This window comes from Kwoniella pini, chromosome 2 (genome assembly GCF_000512605.2).
Source record: "Kwoniella pini CBS 10737 chromosome 2, complete sequence".
In the NCBI taxonomy this organism is placed as follows: Eukaryota; Fungi; Basidiomycota; class Tremellomycetes; order Tremellales; family Cryptococcaceae; genus Kwoniella; species Kwoniella pini.
This window is the reverse complement of record NC_091717.1, coordinates 1,301,620-1,321,468: the sequence shown is the minus strand read 5'-3', so window position 1 is coordinate 1,321,468 and position 19,849 is coordinate 1,301,620. Positions and strand designations below refer to the sequence as shown.

Here is a 19,849-nt window from a genome sequence, read left to right as displayed (position 1 = left end):
AATTGAAAAACTCCAAAAAACTTTAAAAACTTGAGAAATGTGAGAAATAAAGCTCTATACATTGAATTAATTTTCATTGAAATCATAATTGATTTTTATTTTTTTTAAATGAATAAATGAATTTTTGTACCGTCTTAAACTTGTCTTGTTTGTAAAATTATACTTTTTTTCCACCTTTTATTGATTTTTTTCTAGCTTCACTTAATAATACTTTTGAAAAAAATAATCCTATTGCAGTTATACCTAAAAGTAATAATAAAAGTGGTAATTTTATTGCCCATTCTCTAGATGGAAAAATTGAATGTATTGATGAATTTGTTGAAATGAAAGGCTTTTTTTTTTTTTTTAGGTAATATTATTAATTTTTTAAAATTAATTTAATGTTTACTGATATACAATACATTGAAATAAAAAAAAATTCAACTAACAAGTAATAATGCCCATATTGTATAATAGATAAATACGAATGCAGCTACAAATAGCATTATTCCTCCTAATAATTTATCTGATGTTGCCTATAAAGAACAAAATGTCAATTGATGTGAATGAATAACCAAAAACATTAGCTCACCATGTTGAAGAAATTGAAATTGATTGTTTATCTGTTTCAATGCTCAGAGATTACTTGATGAAGACTTTTAAAGTCAATTAATCGTACTTAACAAAGCATCTTTTACTTTCAATGTCACAGCTTGGAAGTTAACAAACATCATCATCATCTATCGAATTAACTTCCACGCGTCAATCTTTGTTAATATTACATAATCAAATAAACAAAATGAGAACTTTAGCAATTCCGGTAAAAGATAAAGACCGGTAATTACTACGATAGGAAATAATTTAATCTAAGTTAGCACATGGTCATTATTTTGATTTCATGTGTTAATTAGTATTTCTAGTTGGATACGAGTAAAATCAAATCACCCGGTTAATACTCGTATTAAAGATCACATTTAATTGAATAGAAATAAGATATAATATATAATCCTTTCATATACCTAAACGAATCACATAAAAACTATCATATCATATTCATTCCATTTTAAGAGCTCAATTGTATAAGATTGAAAGATCGAAATAATCCTTTTTTCTTCTTCATCTCTCTTCGAATCAAGTTCAATTCCTTTGAAAAGATCTCTTCTCATTCTTCAATTAGCTTTGAAAATCAAACTTCCAATTAATAAGGACAAATTAATATGTCATCAAGTGTAAAAGTAATCATTGTAGGTGGTGGTCTATCGGGTTTATCAGCTGCCCATACTGTATTAGAAAGAGGTGGTAATGTAGTAAGTACTACTGCGTTTAAGCCGACATCAATTTTTCGAAGAGGCGAATACTCACTCAAGTTTTTATATTAGATCCTTCTTGATAAAAACAGTTTCATGGGTGTAAGTCCAAATCATGTAGATCAAAGACTGAAATGATAGCTGATGAATAAATCGTCTAGGGAAACTCAACAAAAGCAACTAGTGGTATAAATGGTGCTGGAACACAGGTAAGCTTCTTTTTCAGGAACTGTTTTCCAATTGATTAGCTGATAATACCTTCCTCTTTAGGCACAACAAGTGCGTCGATCCGTATACATCGTGCAATCAATGCTATGTAAGCTGATCATAATTTGCTGCTTAGACACTTGGTATACCAGACTCGGCTCAAAAATTGTAAGATCCCATCGCCACATAACAAGTTCTCAGATTGATCACTGATGAATTCCAATTCTTTCAGCTTCGACGATACCAAGAAATCTGCACGAGAGCTCGCTCGAGACGATCTGATCAAGGTTCTAACATACAAATCCGGCGATGCTGTTAATTGGCTTGTCGAGAAATTCAACTTGGACTTGTCCAAAGTATCGAGACTCGGTGGACATTCCGAGAAGAGAACACATAGAGGTGGCCAACAATTCCCTGGTATGACCATAACTTATGCCCTTATGGAAAAGGTCAGTCATCTGTCTCTTGCTAATCCACGTTATCGCTGACACAGATACTGACAACATACCTAGCTTGAAGACTTGGCTGAAAGTTCCCCTGATCGAGTCAAGGTTCTCAAAAAGGCTAAAGTGACAAAGTTGTTGAATGAAGGTGATAAGGTCGTAGGTGTAGAGTATGAAAAGGACGGACAAAGGGTGAATACAGTCATCTTCATGTGCTGAGTGCGTTGCTAATCGATCGCATCGACGTAAGTTCACCGAACAAGGTCCTGTCATTCTTGCTACGGGAGGATACGCAGCCGATTTTACCGGAGATTCGTTGCTCAAGAAACACAGGCCAGAATACTACGACTTGGTAAGTTCATTTATCGATTGGGACCCTTCCGAGTCGCTCTAAATTGACAGGCTTATATCAATGTCAGCCTACTACCAATGGTGATCATTGTACCGGTGACGGCCACAAAATGGCTATGGCGATTGGTGCTAAGGGTATTGATCTCGAAAAAGTCCAAGTTCACCCAACAGGTTTGGTCGATCCTAAAGAGCCCGATGCTAAGGTAAGCCTCATCCGTACTGTTTTCTAATCCGCACTAATGTGAGTCATGATACAGGTCAAATTCCTTGCTGCGGAAGCACTTCGAGGTGTCGGTGGTCTGCTCATAGATAATACAGGTAGTCGATTTGTCGATGAACTTCAACATCGAGATTTCGTAACCGGTAAGATGTGGGAGAACAACAAAGTGGGTTTCTAAGTTTAGACTACTACACTTCTACTGGCTTACAAGTTGCCTCCTTCTCAGTTCCCGATTCGACTCATTCTTAATGGCCAATCAAGCAAAGAAATCGAATGGCACTGCAAGCATTACGTTGGCCGTGGGCTCATGAAGAAATTCAATAGTGGCGAAGAATTAGCCAAGGAGATTGGTATCAAACCCGAAGCCTTGAAACAGACCTGTGAGTTCCGGGCATCGCTAGATGAACTGTCGCTGACGAAGCTCTAACAGTCGACGACCATAACAGATATGCTAAGAACCCGGGAACCGACCCATTCGGCAAGAAGGCAAGTCAATTCGATTGATCGACATACTGAACTCAGCTGACCTCATTGCGTAGTTCTTCAGTGGTGGTGATTTCAAGATGAACGATATCTACCACGTTGCACTGATGGTAAGTTACATGAACCCATTGCAAGGTAGCTTGTGGATCTGATGCAATTTTGTAGACACCTGTACTTCACTACACCATGGGTGGTCTCGAAATCGGCACGGATTCTGCTGTACATGACTCCAGCTCAAAGCCTATTCCAGGTCTTTACGCCTGTGGAGAATTAGCTGGTGGTGTACATGGTGCCAACAGACTGGGTGGTAGTTCACTTCTGTGAGTCAGTTGCCTGATAGAGACCATTGTCAAAGCTGATCCGGCAAATGCGGGTAGTGGTTGTGTGGTATTTGGACGAGTAGCAGGAGATGCTGTGTCATCGTACCTCCTTTCCACCATGAGTAACGAGCGAGCGGCCAATCGACTCGCAAATGTCGCCGGACATTTACTTGAGACTAAAATCAGAGTTGACCCTAATTCAAAGAATGTCAATCTTGAATTCTCATGGGCGGACGGGCAGTCCACAGGTGGTCAATCGTACTCGGCAGGAGGCGCGGGCGGACAACAAACCGAAGTGCACGGTACAAGAGAATCACAAGGTGCCCAGTCCGTCCCAGCAGACTCGAAACCTGCCAAAGAAGGAGATAAAACCCTCGCTCAAGTCGAACAAGAAAAATTACCTGCTCCTAAGGAAAAAGAGGCTGGAAAAACCAAGGGAGAGTATACGGTAGAAGAAGTTGGAAAGCATAACAAGGAAGACGATTGTTGGGTCATTATTGATGGAGAAGTGCTGGATGTGACCAATTTCTTAGCCGATCATCCGGGTGGCGCAAAGGCTATTTTACTTTACGCAGGAAGGGATGCGACCGAGTGAGTGATTTCTATATTCAGATTGTTCATATCAAGCTGAACAGAATCGGGCAACAGGGAATTTGCTATGATCCATCCACCCAATGCCATCTCGAAATACGCACCAGATACCGTCATTGGCAAGATCAAGGCTTAAGAACGATGCGACTTTTAGTTAGTCTCATCGGTGAATTGGCTTGAGGAATACCTGTGTCATACTTTTTGTACTGTTCCTTCTCAATTATTTGTATCCATTTGATCACCAGGCTATTTATTCACCAGTTCTCCCAATATGTCATATATGCTTCAATCGATGATGTCTGTGTTCTATGTTTTGTACATCATGCAAATTACTTCTTATTGAGAGACTGTATAGTCGGTTTGCTTCATTTGTTTTGCTAACAAGCTGTCGTTCATTGATCGGCCTTCGAAGCGCAGTACCTCAGTAGAACATGAGCGGGTCTCTCTGCCGTCCTTACATACACAAGCAATATCACCATGCTTGAGCGAGATCTGCATTACAAATGCAATCTGAAGGCAGAGATAGATCAGATATCCATGAAGCTGTTATCATCGAGGAGGTGGAAAGGAGATGTAAGGGATCTCCGCATGTTATCACTTATAATCGTTGGCCACCTAATTCGTAACTCGTCACTTTCACCTAAGTCAAAACATTACTCGTAACTCATCTTCTATTTATATTAATTGAACATGTCTCTCTACTATAGTATATTGTACATCTAACAAGCAATTAGATTTAAATCAAGATGGGACATAATTCAGATAAAATGTATGTAACTCATTCTGAGCATGCATCAGGAAGTCATACAGCTTCAACTTCAGGAAAAAAAAATGAAAATGGAAAATCAGAATTTTTAAGATTACCTTTGTGAGTTCTTTTTTTTTTAAGTTTTTTTGGTTGTTCAACAATCAATTTGTTGAAAGATTAAATGCTAAAATGTTGATTACAATTTTTTTTTTATTTTTTGATTTTATTAATTATTTTAAAAAGTGATTGTTGTGCATTATCTTTACAACCTTTTAAAAATCCTGTAGCTGTTTTAAATGAAGTTGAAATTAAAAATAATAATAATAATAATAATAATGAAATTCCAAGAGCGGATGTATTTGATTTATTAAATATTGTACCATATATTAGAAAATATAAAACAAGTAAATTTAAAATCATCTGTTTAATTTTTCTTATAGAAAGAAAGAAAGATAAGATTAATGTTTTGAATTTAAATTTATTAGATCCTGTTTCTGGAAAACCTTTAGATACTTCACAATTAATAAAATTAAATTTCTTTAGAGTGAGTTATTTGGATTTTTTTAAATGAGCAATTTCGACTGATAGTCTTTTTAAACAAAAAAAAAAAATAGAATTCAGAAGGTAATTTGCATGATCCAATAACTTATAAAGTATTTTCACCACATATACATATTGTTTTTTTAAAAAATACTGTAAGCTATATAATTGCATCTAATCAAAAAGATAATAAGGAATTATCTAATTTAAGCTTAAATGAATTTTGTTTTTGATTTTAGGGAAATGTTTTTGATATGGCTTCATTACAACTTTTAGCTATAAAACCTAAAACATGGAGAGATTTAGTAAATGATGAAAAGTTTAAAAGGGAAGATATAATAACTATTCAAGATCCTCAAAATTTACAAGCTAGGGATTTAAGAGAATATGATTATGTTAAAAAAGATAAAAAGATAAATGGTATGTCAACGTTCTTAGACTGCTCACAATTTAAGAAAGTTTTAGGGTAATGCTTAAAAGTGTGAGACCTCCTTTGTAGACGATGATATGGAAGATCCACTTCGAGGTATTAATGTTGATGCTGCTGGAGGAGCTAGTAAAGTATTGAAAATGTTAGCTGAGAAGGTATGTTTACTCTTGATGTGATTTCAAAAAAAAGTTATCAAGCTGATGAGAGAAATGAATGTATAGACTAGAGCAGAACAATCTCCTTCTGGTACACCGCCGCCGACGAAGACTAAAATAACGAATGGTGAAGAGAAGAAGGAAGGTATAATAGCGAAACGAAAGGTAGAACAGCTCGCATGTGAGTGAAATTCACCTAGTATCGAGACAACTTGAATATCCAGTTTGCTTATCTTTGATTCATGCAGATAACGCATCGAATTTCAGTTCTGGGAGAGCAGCAGCTTCTTTAACAAGTACATCCCTAACACCTCAAGTCAAATCTGAAAGAGCAATGTTTGATGAGGAGGAATGTAAGTTTCATGTTTTGAGACTCACAATTCCAAGCTAATTTTATGAGAACAGTTATGTTCGAAGAGATGTCTCGTCCGACAAAAGATAAAGAACGTTTAAAGTCGAAAGCATATGTCACTATTTTGACAAATTTTGGAGGTTTGAATTTGGAATTACATGGAGATAAAGCGCCAAAGACAGTTTACAATTTCGTACAATTGGCGAAAAAGGGGTATTATGATAATGTGGTATTCCACCGATTGATACCTGGCTTCATGGTGAGTGACCGTAGTACTGCAATTTCGATTTGTGTGACTTACTTTTGCGATGAATTTAGATACAAGGTGGTGATCCAACTGGAACGGGACGAGGAGGTCAATCATTTTGGGGTGAACCATTTCGAGATGAGTATAACGAAAAGGGAGCTTATAAGCATGATGGCCGTGGGGTATTGGTAAGCAACTATAGCCGCTTATTATCTTTTGGTTACTTACATCAGCTTCTCGGTACGTACTAGTCAATGGCAAATAGTGGACCACGTACGAACACTTCTCAATTTTTCATAACGTTTCGAGAAACTGAACATCTGAACGGGAAGCATACTGTATTTGGTAAATTAGTAGGAGGGGAAGACGTATTAGATAAGATAGAACGTGTAGCAGTTAGACCAGGAGGTGATAAACCTGTAAAAGATATTATAATACTAGGTGTTAATGTGTAAGTTTTGTCCTTTTTACTAAGCACAGATAAGGCTATATACTAAATTTGATGGATATTATATATGTATATATAGATTACAAGATCCATTTGAAGCATATCAAGAAAAATTAAAAGCTAGATTAGCAAGACAAGATCAATCTGATGAAGCAGTTAAAAAAAGAAAAGAAATGAAAGAAGAAAGAGAAAAAGATAGAACTACATGGTTAGGTACTAATTTAGGTGAAAAAGGTGAATCAAATTTACAAAAAGATAAAAGAAAATTACAAGAAATTAGTAGTGGTGTTGGAAAATATTTAGGTGGTGGTAGTGAATCTAAAAATAAATCTACGAATGGGAAAACAAGTTTAATTGTTTCAGATGTTATGGATTTTGGAAGTGAAAAGAAAAAGAAAAAATCTGGTGGATTTGGTGATTTTTCTGGATGGTAGTTTCGTAGTTAATCAGTTCTTGGCCTAAGATCTTTTACTTACATGTAACACTATTGTACTTGGATGTATCAGTCGTACTTCCTTTATATGTATTACGGAATAATCATATGTATACAGATAAATTGGGTGAAATTCGTTGTTTATTTGTAAATGGGAAATTGCGATTCAGATGAAACAATTTGTAGATGATTTTGATATGTTGGATATACACCATGTTATCCTCATTTTCATTCACCAAGATCTCAAGGATTCGAGATCAATCCGATTAAGGGAACTTTTGGATTCCGAAGATCAGTGTACGATTGGTATGCATGTATGCTGGGTATATATATATAGTGTACTGAATGAATGAAATACAAGAAATTGATGTTGTAGTAATATTACAATAAATCGAAGTCGTCGAGCTGAATTGAAGATATATTATCAGTGAGAACCATTCACAAGAAGTCTGACGGTTGATTCAGAAACACAACGTGATTTGTTACTCACCTCGTCGTTGTACTTCATAATTGTTCTCTTTCTAGCACTTGTATTTACCCAAGTAACGAAATCTTCCATATGACGTGTGATTAACATTGCTGGATCAGTTACTGGTGAAGGTCCAACTCGTATATGTCCTTGTTCAATGGTTTGTACAGCCTATTGGCATCGATCAGCAATGTATAAGCATCACATACGACGAAATCGATGAAAAAGCATTCAATCAAAATCAAATTAACTCACATCCGATACGGTCTCAGCCATTTTCAACCTAGCTACTACGACTGCCAAACGCCGTCTCGCTATTGATGATACCGTAACTTTGTTTTCGATATCAGAGGGTTTAGCTCCGACGTCTAACCAAGATGAAAGAAGATTAGCCGAAAAGATCTCGATACCAATTTTGTTAAACCGAAATGTATGTGAAACAAGGGACATACCTAATATACCCATATCGTATAACTTATTCAACATTTCAGTCTCTCTTTGCTCTCTGTATGGATCTTTGGCAGGAAGTAAAGATAGTTTATGTATCAGAGATCGTAACGATCCGCATAATTTATTGTATCTACCACATATCGAAATCATATTAGTGTCGAATTTACAACCTCGTGATTAATCTATAATTACGGTTCACTCACTTGTGATAATCTTCTCTATCTTGAATATGATACTTCCTCATTACCTTGACTTCTCTCAACGAAGCATCTTGTTTCCACTAAGACACACGAAATCAAAATGATTATCAGCATGATGGTGATAAAAGACAACATGTGGTATAATCCTACTAGTTTACTTCTGTTGCCGAGAATGCCATAGGAGGGACGAAGGGAAAACGGAACTTACATTGAGGAAATCAACTTTTTTCAACAATTTTTGTTCATGATGTTTGAGTTGACGCATTTTGACTGATATCTCCTATGAGCTAGATTGATTTATAGGATTTGATGCAATGAAATTGAGAAGTAAAAGATATAATAATCGAATATTTAGGTGGCAATTGAGAATGAAATTGAAATTTAGTTATGAGGTGGAATATTTTGTTTTTTAATGGGATAAAATGCGGTAATTGTAATTGAATCAATTACAATTAGATTACGATTTCAATCCTAATCCTAATCGAGTGTTTCCTTATATTCAATATAAAAGTATCGTAACCCCTTAATATCTTGATTCAGATGAGTTTCAATTTCAACAATTATCATATTTCAACTTGAAATCATTTGTTCATAACCTCATCAATCATCTATTGTATCTTTTACACCGCATACACCTTATACATCTCAACTGGGATCTTTGAACTCTAAGGCAGATCACAAGTTCAATTTGTACCGCCCTTCAAAACGGTCAATACCCCTTTCCGCATAAAAGAATCAAACGATTACATTCACCCTCGGATCCGCTTGGAATATAGCCCGACACACCGTCAAACGACTCACACTTTTCGTACCTTCAACTTAAGCATACCCCACACGAGGTGTGTAAGAGTCTTGGAGACAAAGCGAGGTAATTTTGAAGTGAAAGGAAGGGAGTGCGAGGTGTTTAGCGGGTGGCAACGATAGGAACCAGATAATATCTTTTCTAATCATAAAGAAATCCCAAAATTCTCGATAACACCAGAAATCTTTTAGAGGTGAGTAAGCGTTACACTTGACCACACCGCTCTCAGTTTTGCTAATTTGGACTTAGCCTTCTATCGTTCCAGTCTACTCTTCGGTATTGTCATCAAACGAATCAAACTCCGTCAGCTCAATACGAAATCATTTTTGATAAGGTCTGCCAGAAGCGAAAGGAATTCGGTCTTATAGAAGTAGATTCGTATATCCCATCTAGGTAAGCCTTCGTTCGGTTTCGTCATCGCAATCATTCTTTACAAATCCACCATTCATTCTCCACTCCACCGCTTGTTGTACTCCGTCATACATATTTCATCGCTTCGGGTCTAGACTCTGAGAAGAAGTTCGGTCTGCACATATTTGCCTACCCCGCTCGTTTGCCAGATGTGTTACCCTCTCTCCCTTCTCACACTCGAATCAAACATATAGCACTTCCTTTGATTCTATGTACCATCTAGTCCTCACCCTCACTCTCTCTTTTGATCGTGCTGCTCTGCACGTCATGGAGAGTGCCGACTTATAGAGTATAAGAAGAGCTAACCTCATTTACTTATTATCACCCTTCTTTGTCCCCTGTGCGATCATCTTCGTTTCCAACCTTCGCGCTTGCTGTTGATCTTGTTACTATCCAACAATTATTCAATTTCTTACCATCTTTCATCACTATGATAGCAGTACCTCACTCGTCCACATATTCGGCAGCTTTCCCGCGCTTGTCTCCTAATTGCCGAGTCCTCGCCATGCCATCCTCACAGCAAGTCCCAGACGGTCAACAACAGCCATCAGCATTCAACGCTCTTGGCTCATATGCTGACCGAATCAAAGATGCTAATGGCAATCCCACCAAAATTGCACAAGTCAATGACCCCAAATCAGCAGCGTCATCCTCGTTGACGTCAAATGGAAATACTCCTAAATCGAACAACCGATCGCCTTCTGCCACTCCGTCTTCTTCGTCATCGACAAGCAAACCTCGCCACAACAAGTCGATATCAGCTTCCCAATCACAAAGCCAAAAGGAGTCGCAGGAGGAAGACGGATCGTGGGAAACGGTGCGGTCGAATAGACAACGCGCCAAACAGCAAGAGGAGAAAGAGAAGGAGAAGCATGGCAGCAATTCTAAGAATTGGAGAGATAGATCAGGGCAGAAACAAAAATCATCAGGTGATGATAGTGAGAAGAAAAGCGGGCATGGGAAATCAAGTAAAAAGCAGACTCTTAATAACGCCTCTTCGACTGCTGCAACATCGGAGACAACGCCAAAACCCGCTTCAACGATATCTGCGCCTAGCAAACCAGCTTGGGGTGCTCTGGCACAAACAGCAAAACCTGCCACATCCGTCGCTTTGACGAATGACCTTTCAAAAGATAGTCGGCGAGATAGTGGACAGCAACAACAAAGCCAGACCGTTACAGTCCCCTCTTCACCTTCGTTAAATGGTACGACGATCACCGCTAATTCCATATCCGTACCCCCTTCCATTGGTTCCCCAAATCTATCATCGGAAACAGCTTCAACATCAACTGCGCCTGCTAGTGTGCTGTCAAAAGCAGTGGACAAGCTCGAGGGAGAGGAAGAAGGGAGTTGGCGAGCTAAACAGCCGCAACAACTCGAGGAAGCACCTCAAGCGCAAGTCCAACCGGCTCAACCTAGACAAGCCGCTCCGCCTCCAGCAGTCAACGCATGGGATATTAGGAAGAAGAGTATATTGCTCTCAACACCGATAACAACGAGTCAAGCGAAACCAGCTACGAGTCTATCGAGCAGAGAAACAACGCAGAAGGCTATACCGAATGGCAATGCTAAAGTCGAGGCTGCTGCTAAACCCAAAAAGAAGACCGCCGCCAAAGCCACGTCTTCTGCATTGCCCCCGCCCATCAACGATATCAATTTATGGCCCGATGTGAAGCAAGCTGCGAAGGCCGAAGATAAAAAGGAGAAGGTAAAGAGTCAAGCAACCAATGAGGAAGCTAGTGCAGCTGAGGAAAGTACTAATAGTACAACCACAGGCAGTAAGTTCCAGAGTTTGCTCTTGGGAACAAACAGATCTCTCGCTGATGACTTTGATTTGTCATACCGATAGAAAAGCAGAAATGGACAGCTATCCCAGCTGCCGAGTTATTAGCCGCTGTCGATCAAGCTAAGGAGGATACCCGACGACAACATAAAGCCGAAGCGCACGCTAGAAAGAGAGCTTCCGTCTCGAAAGCAGAGGCTAATGAAGCTTCGGGATCAACTGCAAATAAAGCTGGAAAACCGAGGAAGAATAGTTCCCAAGTTGCAGAAGGCAAAAAGAATGTCAGAGCTGGAAGAGCAGGATCAACCAGTGAACCAAAAGCATCACTGCCTCAGCATGGGGCTGAAGGTGCTGTCAACAAGGAGGCATCTGCGATGGAAGGGTCAACGCAGGAGCAGGTAGAGAAAGTTGAAAAGAGCAATGGTGATGTCAACAACGGAAGTGAATTTTCACGACAACTAAGCAATACAAGTAAACCTGGCTCACCGAAAAAGGGTGATCATCAAGCTCTGACTTCACCTGTGGACAACGAAACTTCGCCACAAGTACGGATAGGCAATGAACCGTCAGCTCCTCAATCCAAACCAATGGTGGCTAGTAATACCGCTCCATTACCTCAACAAGGGTTCAACAACCATGCATTACCTAGAGTACCTAGGGGTAGAGATCCAAGACAATCGTATAACGGTGGGGGAAATAGAGGTAGAGGTGGATTCAGAAGTAACTCGGCATTCGTGCATAAACCTCATTCGCACTTTGGCTCCCCACCATTGGGTGGAAGCTCCAATTTACCTAACGATGGATTATCAAATGGCTTCCCAAGAGGACATGGACAATTTGGCGGCTTCCAAACCTTCTATCCTGTACAAGGATTTGGCCAGCCCAATCCTTCGGTTTATGACCCTATGCAAGCTCAATATGGCGCTGGAGCGGTATACAGAGCAGGTTTACCGCCACCTCCTATGCCTCAAACCGTTGTGCCCAATCTAGATGCGACGAGATTTTACGTTTTGGGTCAGGTCAGTTACTTGCTTGTAGCATGTCTTTAGAGCGATTGAAAGTGGTGCTGACAAATTGATGTAGATCGAATACTACTTCAGTATGCAGAATCTGGCTATGGACTTTTTCCTTCGTCAACAGGTAAGCTTGTTAGCGTTCACATTGCTAATATCATAGCTGACGCAGCCTTTTTGTCGCAGATGGACTCGGAAGGATGGATTGACATTGCGATGATTGCCTCTTTCAACCGAGTCAAGTCACTAACTCCCGACATAAGTATAGTGAAAGAGTGTATGGTGATGTCGTCGTTATTGGAAGTAAGAGAAGAAAGCGTAAGATTAGCGGGACAGGACACTTCCAGATGGGTATTACCAGATGCCAAGGCGTCAAAATTTCCATCTGACCAAAGTCCAACGAGCATGTCTGGATCTCCATCTCAACATACGGAAGAATCTAGAGATCTGAGCCTCAATGCGAACGATACATCCATGACCTCGGAAGAAGGGTCTGTTCTGCCACCTATAGGTCAAAGGATAGGTGGTATAGCAGCTGAAGTTGAGAATGCCTTGATGAAGAATAGCTCAGCGGCACCTGTGTCTACAGTGGATGTGGTTGAGGAGAAGAAACAGGATGACGCCAATGTGATTAAAGAGACATCAGACTCTACGGAGTCGATGGTGAAGAATGAGGAGGAAGAGGTCAAAGCATAAACTCGCAGTTCAGATGGTGAGTTCTAGGCATTGGTCGCATTCGCAGAATATGGCTGACTCCAGAGAAACAGAGAAACATTGAAATCATCAAGATCCGCCTTGAATGGGGTGATCCACATTCCACCACATCGCATCGTTCCCTTTACGACTCATCTCACAATTTTTATGACCCAACAAAACGCTTCCCATCCATGGCATTCGAAAATCATTGGCTTTCCAATGATCATATCCGTCTTGGCTCAACATCTGAACATGGTGATTGACTTTCACAGTATTGCCATTCCATAAACGCCGCAAAAGAATCCCACATCAACATATATTTCTCATCCCGTACAAACGGTTTCCTTCCTCACCAAAGCATTTTCATTACGTTTTTGTCTTTCTCATACATGTGCATAGTTTCATCTCATCATCTTCTTGAAATTCCTTTTCTTTTCTTCGTTTTTCCTTTCACATAAAGTGCTTATGTCATTTCAGCATGATCACTAAAATCATTTCGTTTCGTTACTTGGTAGTTTTTTTGTTTATTTCATAGATGATATACGGTATAAATGGTGAAAGATGAAAAATTGGAATGAAGAAGTAGTCTGACTGGTCGAGACTCGAAGAAACAGAGAGAAAGAGTATCATTTCATGCTATAAAATAATATATTGTTTATAAGCCATCATAATAAGGAGTATCGTTCCAATTTCAAGGAAAAGCAAATTTTCTTTTCGTCATTTATCAAATAACATTTTTCCATGCATTTTCTGTGAACATTGTATAATCAAAAGCATTCCATGTGGGATGTATGAATGGTTTTATCTTCGTGAAACAGTAGCGATAACGATTACACGTTGAAGATTATTAAAGGAAGTGATAGTAGATTGTGTATACAATGAAGGTTAATTTGTTATAACTTTTGAGACGATTTTCCTCTGAGTTTTGGATCTTCGAAAAGCGGATGTGCGATTGTGCGAATGTGCCGTTGAATCTAAAGAATACATTGTCATAGGTATATCAAATCATAAGGACCTCCTGAATAATACTAAATTAATTTGGAAGATCGTATTTGTATTTTCAAAATCATAAGTTTACTAATAAGATTCCAAAGGTGTATGGAACAAGAGTGGCGATTGAAGTGAGTTTTTTTTTTTTTTTTTCCCCTAAATGAATCACTTAAATCTTTCGAGTAGAAACATTGTTTTTCTAAGATTGAATAAAAAGTCAAATACCGAGAATATAAAAATCCGAAGAGATTTGGAAATGAAAAAAAAAAACCAGGATTTTTAATTTAATTGATGTTTGAATGCAATTACAAGTTTAAATGAAGAATCAATTTATCTCCTATTCTTAATCCCAATTTCCAAATCTCGAGTTCCAATAAAAGGTCATTAACGCTTTAACAAGCTTTATAAGATAAACTCGATGGTATTGAGAATGACGTTTCGTAATAGGCATGAAATGGCCTTCGATAATATTCTACATGGCGTCATGACATTCTAATTCTCCTTTGTATATTTTAAATATTATATATTTGATGACTCGAAAAAGATCTACTGCTTGACGAATAATGAATTTATCACTTTTAATATCACTGCTAAATTTCCTGTCTTTCAAATTTTAAATTTCAATCATCACACTTCTTCTCTACACAATCAGTAACGCATAAGTCTCTTTTTTTTAAGATTAAAGAACATGTCAAATTCAGTCCCACTTCCAAAATCCAAATTTGATTCAAGTCAAAATCAAACAGGAATCAAAGAATCTACTAAATCGAATGTAAAACCTAAAACTAAATCAAATTTACCCAAGGATGAAATCTCAAACTTGAAATCTTATACATATCCTTTTAATTCTGTATTTAGTCTTAGTAAATTTCCAGAATTAATTAAATTATCTTCTATTTTTGAACATCAATCAAGAGAGGATATTGGGAATAAAAATTCATTTACATCAAATGATAATGATACTGATAAGGATGAAAATAAAGAAGAAGAAGAAGAGGATAAGAATGAAATTAATATTCAAATTGGTAATTCCAATTCCAAAGAATTTTGTTTAATTACAATACCTTCAATCATAAGTATAATTGAACAAGAAAACAATGAAAAGGAAAAAGAAATAATAATTAATCCATTCATATTAAATAATAATTATAATAATAATGAAAATAAACAAAATTTAAATTCAAATTTTTTATCTAATTTATTATTAGAAAATAATAATAATAAAAAAATATTTAGTTTAAAATTATTAAAAGATCAATTTAATTTAAATTATAATTTATTTAAAAATAATTCTAATTCTAATTCTGATTTTAAATTTGAATTTTTGAATTTTTTTAAAGATTTTAATATAAAAAATAATGAAAAAGAAAAAAATTTAATAAATTGTGATGAGATTATATTTAAAAAATTGATAAATTCAAAATTCAAAATTATAAGTAATTCGCCTTTTGAAGAAGAAAATCAATTTAAATTTAATCAAAAAAGATCAATTACAAAAATATGTAAAATGTTAATTGGTTATAAGTTTCACATCGATACAGAATGTAATAATTCCACGACAGCTACACTCAAAAAGGAGAAAGAGATGACTGAAAAGTATGAATAATGACAATGAACACGTCCTTATATATAATGTTTTGCATTTCATATCTACAATCAAATGACTTCGATGCAATTTGTCAAGAGGGAAAATATTGATTCCATGCTACTTCTTTTTACTTTATCACATTCTGTACTTCACCTGACCACAATCTATAATCTACTTTCATACATGTTAATGCCTAATTTTGATCTTCCGCATTGTATTGTTCATTCCTAGATATATGCATATTAGTCATCTCACTTTGACCGGCCTGGATGATAACAAAATCACTCACTTCTTGAGAATGACCAAACCTTCCAATACAGATTGATAAGGGAAAAATTCATTTGTTCCCAATTCGGCTCTTTCACCTGTAGCAATTCTCACAGGCGATTGATGAGTTTGGAACTAATTTTGAGCACAAACGACGATTAGCACTAATGCAAAAGCGCACAACGGAAGACCTCAACTCACCCCGCTGATACCATGTCTTGTACCTGCCAAACCAATCGTATTAACAGCTTGACCAACTCGAACCGTCACAGGTTTTTCTTCTAACTCTTCGTCTAGGGTAATGAGGAATTGAGGGTACATGGCTGTTACCAACCAATATAATTGCCAATGGTGTTTATCAAGTACGACTATCCATCATAAAAAGTTGATATCATCAGTTTGAAGTTGGACTCCAACTTCGGCGTCTGAACTCACACTTCCTTGCATCAGTAAAGGATACAATGGTTGCCAAAAGACCAGCAACAGCCGTTCGAGACATGACTTGTCCATCGCTGAAGTAAGGATTTATACCTATTGTACCTTTACCCATGTGGACGAGACCCTGAGCGAAAGCCAGAAATTGATTAGCATGCGAATTTTTGGTAAGCCCAGATGCGACGCCAGGTAACCACGTACCTGTGCGATCCTGACCATGAAGAAACAATCAGGTTCTTTGGCATAGTATGTAGCTAAACCTCTCAACATCTGAGCCAATCTAGCGTTATTTGTACCAGCGCCGACCAAACCCATGGCGAATATAGCATTGATAGCTACGTCCAAATCTGAATCATGCGAATATTTGGAGAGAGTGTCAAGGATGGAAAGTTGAGGATTTGAGGCTGATATCAGACCGAGGGCAAGTGGAACGGATTTTCGGATAACGGGATCACCGTATGTCATCTGAGCGAGAATCAGAAAACATGTCAGCTGCGTTGATGCGTCGAGTACAAGCTAACTGAACCCACAAGATGTTGGAATTGTCTCAAAGCCATTTCCGCACCGACATCTTCACCCATAGCTATTAACGCTATACCGATCGTAGCAAACGCTTGATATTTCAATGAATCAACTTTTTCCTTCTCTTCTGCATCTTCCCCTTCTGAATCGCCTGTAGGCGCGGCGGTACTAGTCGCAGTAGCCTCGCCAACGGGAGCAGTGATAGGTTGAGCGGTATTCTCTCCGGACATGTTGACATCACCTTCGGCATCCGCTACTGCAGCTGCAGCTGGCCCTTCTCCTTCGGCAGCGACAGGTGCAGTCTCTCCGTTAGGCGTATCCTTCTTTGGCTTTTCGGCATGTTCAGCGCAAAGGTGAAGCATTTGTTGGATTTTGAGAACATTTCCTGTACCAGCGTATGCGCATACGTCTACAATAGTTTCGGCAATAGAAGCGATTGGATGTTCAATGACTTTCAAAGTAGCTACAGTGGGCTCAGAGTCTTCTTGTGTAGCTGCGGATCCAAATTGATGATTAGCTACTGATTTCCTTGGAAAATCATAAATTATTTGAATCATGCGAAACTCACCTAGGAAAATTAAACCCAAACCTAAACAAATGAAGACTGTCCATTCGGATGCTAATTGAGCCTCTTCACGTTCCATCATCGTTTGTAGAATAGCACTTGCAATCTCTCCATCACCTGATCCAACAAATACGAAACCAAGAGACAAAGCAGCCATAGCTGCAACTTCCATTGTGTTTGTTTCATCCGCAACATGAGGAAGCAATTTCTCCGCTATATCTTTCCGTCCTGATCCAGCATATGCTATACCTAACCCGTTGATTGCGCTAAGTTTCAAGGATAAACTCTTACTATCAACGTGTTCCTCTAATAAAGCGTAAGCAATATCGGTTTCAGTTCTAATACCAGAGTGGAAAACGCCAATTGCTAAAAGAGCACCAGCTTTAATATGTTCCTCAGGGGAATAAGTGTATTTATCAATATGATCAATACCACTTTCTGTATCCCATAACAAACTCAATCCGACAGATGCAGTAGCTGACATTATACCGTGATCTTTATTCTTGTAAATCCAACTTTGACCTTCTGCAGCATTTACCATAAGTTTCTCGTTACCAAAACCAGCATTCACAAATGCGTTTACAAAGGTTGATGCGAGGTTTTGTCGAGCAGAATCGGCTGTTTGGGTAGTTCGATTAGGTTCAAGGTGTGATTTATATATATCTTCTAATGCTCTAGGTTCTTCTACTCCTACAGCTTTACCAAAGTTTCTAAAATGAGTTGAGAGTTTTACATTGCCCAAACATTCAAGTACATCCTCTTCTTGAGTAGCTGCTGGTTCCTCCTCGTCCGACTCAGCACCCTCAGCGGTGTGCACCCAATGCAGAGGTATTTGAGCTCGAGCAAGGAAGTAAGCAAGTTGTTTTTTCATCACACTAGAACGAGAATCAGCTACAAAATAAAACGGATCGCAGCTTGAATGGACTTACGGATTCTTTGGGGCTTGGAAATATTGACGTATCAGAGCGGGACTATTCAATCGAACAGCAAGAGCGATAGCTTCAGGATATCGATCATATTTGGCGTAAATCTTAGAAGCAGTTTCGAGGAAAGCGGAATCATCAGGTGGTACAAGTAATGGCACACAGCTGTCATTATGAGAATAAATCAGCTCTACATTCTTGTAGTTGAGTTTCAACAGCCGACCATGGTTGAGTTTTAACACGCGACAATAAAGTGTACATACCTGACCATATACCTACAGACTCTTTCAAAGTTCTTATCATCCGTCAATTCCACTATTTCATGAACATTTTCCAATTCTAAAAGTATATCAACTGCATCTGCTTCTGCATTATGTTTAAGGAAAAAAGAAACTAATTCAAGAGCTAAAGCTTTCAATTGTTCAGTTGTATATTTTAAACCTTCTGGTTTTTCAATATCTTGATCTATTTCAGCAGCGTAATTTGAATTATATTCTTCTCCTAATTCAGCTGCTAAATGTCTAACGTATTCATGTCCCCATAATCCTGGTGCTTCCGTTGATTCTGATAATAATCTAAAAAACAAAGTTTCACGTTTCCCTGTATCAGAATATGTCATTGCTAATACCGATAGTATAGATGCTAATAATGACTAGATTACAAAATCAAGAATCAGTTTACAAGTCAGATCATCTCATTTATACCAAGTTGAATCTAGCTCATGATTTTTAATGAATTGGATGACTACTTACACGTTGCTCCTTTAATTCTGCATCCCAACTATCCCTAATCTGACCTAATTCTTCATAAAAGGGTCTAAGAAATTTCAAAGGTTTAGGTACGGAAGTCATAGATGAAGTAGATGTTCTAATTAGTGTTCGAAGAGATTCTAAAGCTGGCAAATAAAGATTGATATCGGATTCCTTTAATTTATAATAAATGAAATGAAGAGAAATAATGAGCTATATATAATTTCATCCGATATACTTGAGATGGAATAGCTTACCTTTAATCGTTGTACCAACATTTCTAATTCAGCTTTAAGTTGTAAATCTTCTTCACTCTATTTGAAAAAAAAGTAAATCACAGATATTAATTAGTTATTAAAATTCAATTATTTTTACTTAAAAGTAAAAAAATTAACAAACCATATCATTTATATCTTCTTCTTTACTTTCATCTTTTCCTTTTCCTTTCAAATCTCCATTTGATTTTGGTTTATCTTCATCTTTCTTTTCTGGATCTTTTGAAGGTACAGCAATATCAAATGTTGGTCGATCAGAATCTGACATCGTGAGTTGACTCTTCTTTCCTGGAACAAATCTTTAATCGATAATAGGCTTAAAACAGAATTATCTCTGCGTTTTGATATTTCAGCCAAATCGGAAAAAGGTAAATTGTGGAACTAGAAAATATTGCGATTCAAGCAGTGATTTCAATGACATGTAGACATATAGATTATTCAACAGTCAACTGGGTTT

At 37.7% G+C, this 19,849-nt stretch overlaps 7 protein-coding genes across 7 annotated transcripts; 4 read left to right on the top strand and 3 right to left on the bottom strand.

Annotated features, from left to right (window-relative positions):
- Positions 1–157: 157 nt before the first annotated feature.
- I206_101830 (uncharacterized protein) lies at positions 158–485 on the bottom strand (the record flags this gene model as incomplete). The annotated part of the gene is made up of 2 exons (XM_019158774.1): positions 158–331; positions 429–485. 2 exons carry the CDS (start codon positions 483–485, stop codon positions 158–160), a joined length of 231 nt encoding a protein of 76 aa, XP_019008520.1.
- Positions 486–1,196: 711 nt separating this feature from the next.
- On the top strand, positions 1,197–4,037 carry I206_101829 (uncharacterized protein; the record flags this gene model as incomplete). The annotated part of the gene is made up of 16 exons (XM_070202461.1): positions 1,197–1,286; positions 1,359–1,388; positions 1,448–1,495; positions 1,557–1,565; positions 1,630–1,661; positions 1,726–1,942; positions 2,006–2,128; positions 2,187–2,288; positions 2,356–2,490; positions 2,545–2,673; positions 2,734–2,887; positions 2,938–2,993; positions 3,047–3,100; positions 3,156–3,310; positions 3,368–3,901; positions 3,959–4,037. The coding sequence occupies 16 exons, from the start codon at positions 1,197–1,199 to the stop codon at positions 4,035–4,037; spliced, it is 1,947 nt and encodes a 648-aa protein (XP_070058562.1).
- A 610-nt stretch (positions 4,038–4,647) lies between these two features.
- On the top strand, positions 4,648–7,255 carry I206_101828 (peptidyl-prolyl cis-trans isomerase-like 2; the record flags this gene model as incomplete). Its single annotated transcript, XM_019158776.1, has 12 exons — positions 4,648–4,769; positions 4,893–5,053; positions 5,135–5,193; positions 5,264–5,344; positions 5,429–5,609; positions 5,689–5,774; positions 5,841–5,955; positions 6,023–6,127; positions 6,180–6,385; positions 6,445–6,561; positions 6,625–6,824; positions 6,901–7,255. 12 exons carry the CDS (start codon positions 4,648–4,650, stop codon positions 7,253–7,255), a joined length of 1,788 nt encoding a protein of 595 aa, XP_019008522.1.
- A 380-nt stretch (positions 7,256–7,635) lies between these two features.
- Positions 7,636–8,638, bottom strand: I206_101827 (uncharacterized protein; the record flags this gene model as incomplete). Its single annotated transcript, XM_019158777.1, has 6 exons — positions 7,636–7,659; positions 7,745–7,894; positions 7,979–8,091; positions 8,176–8,303; positions 8,377–8,453; positions 8,582–8,638. The coding sequence occupies 6 exons, from the start codon at positions 8,636–8,638 to the stop codon at positions 7,636–7,638; spliced, it is 549 nt and encodes a 182-aa protein (XP_019008523.1).
- Positions 8,639–10,091: 1,453 nt separating this feature from the next.
- On the top strand, positions 10,092–13,078 carry I206_101826 (uncharacterized protein; the record flags this gene model as incomplete). Its single annotated transcript, XM_070202460.1, has 4 exons — positions 10,092–11,364; positions 11,436–12,388; positions 12,453–12,509; positions 12,569–13,078. 4 exons carry the CDS (start codon positions 10,092–10,094, stop codon positions 13,076–13,078), a joined length of 2,793 nt encoding a protein of 930 aa, XP_070058561.1.
- A 1,678-nt stretch (positions 13,079–14,756) lies between these two features.
- On the top strand, positions 14,757–15,674 carry I206_101825 (uncharacterized protein; the record flags this gene model as incomplete). Its single annotated transcript, XM_019158779.1, has 1 exon — positions 14,757–15,674. The coding sequence occupies one exon, from the start codon at positions 14,757–14,759 to the stop codon at positions 15,672–15,674; it is 918 nt and encodes a 305-aa protein (XP_019008525.1).
- Positions 15,675–15,849: 175 nt separating this feature from the next.
- Positions 15,850–19,660, bottom strand: I206_101824 (uncharacterized protein; the record flags this gene model as incomplete). The annotated part of the gene is made up of 12 exons (XM_019158780.1): positions 15,850–15,883; positions 15,946–16,058; positions 16,125–16,291; positions 16,359–16,485; positions 16,560–16,823; positions 16,889–17,373; positions 17,449–18,320; positions 18,375–18,533; positions 18,632–19,020; positions 19,121–19,291; positions 19,375–19,431; positions 19,517–19,660. The coding sequence occupies 12 exons, from the start codon at positions 19,658–19,660 to the stop codon at positions 15,850–15,852; spliced, it is 2,982 nt and encodes a 993-aa protein (XP_019008526.1).
- Between the last annotated feature and the right edge of the window lie 189 nt (positions 19,661–19,849).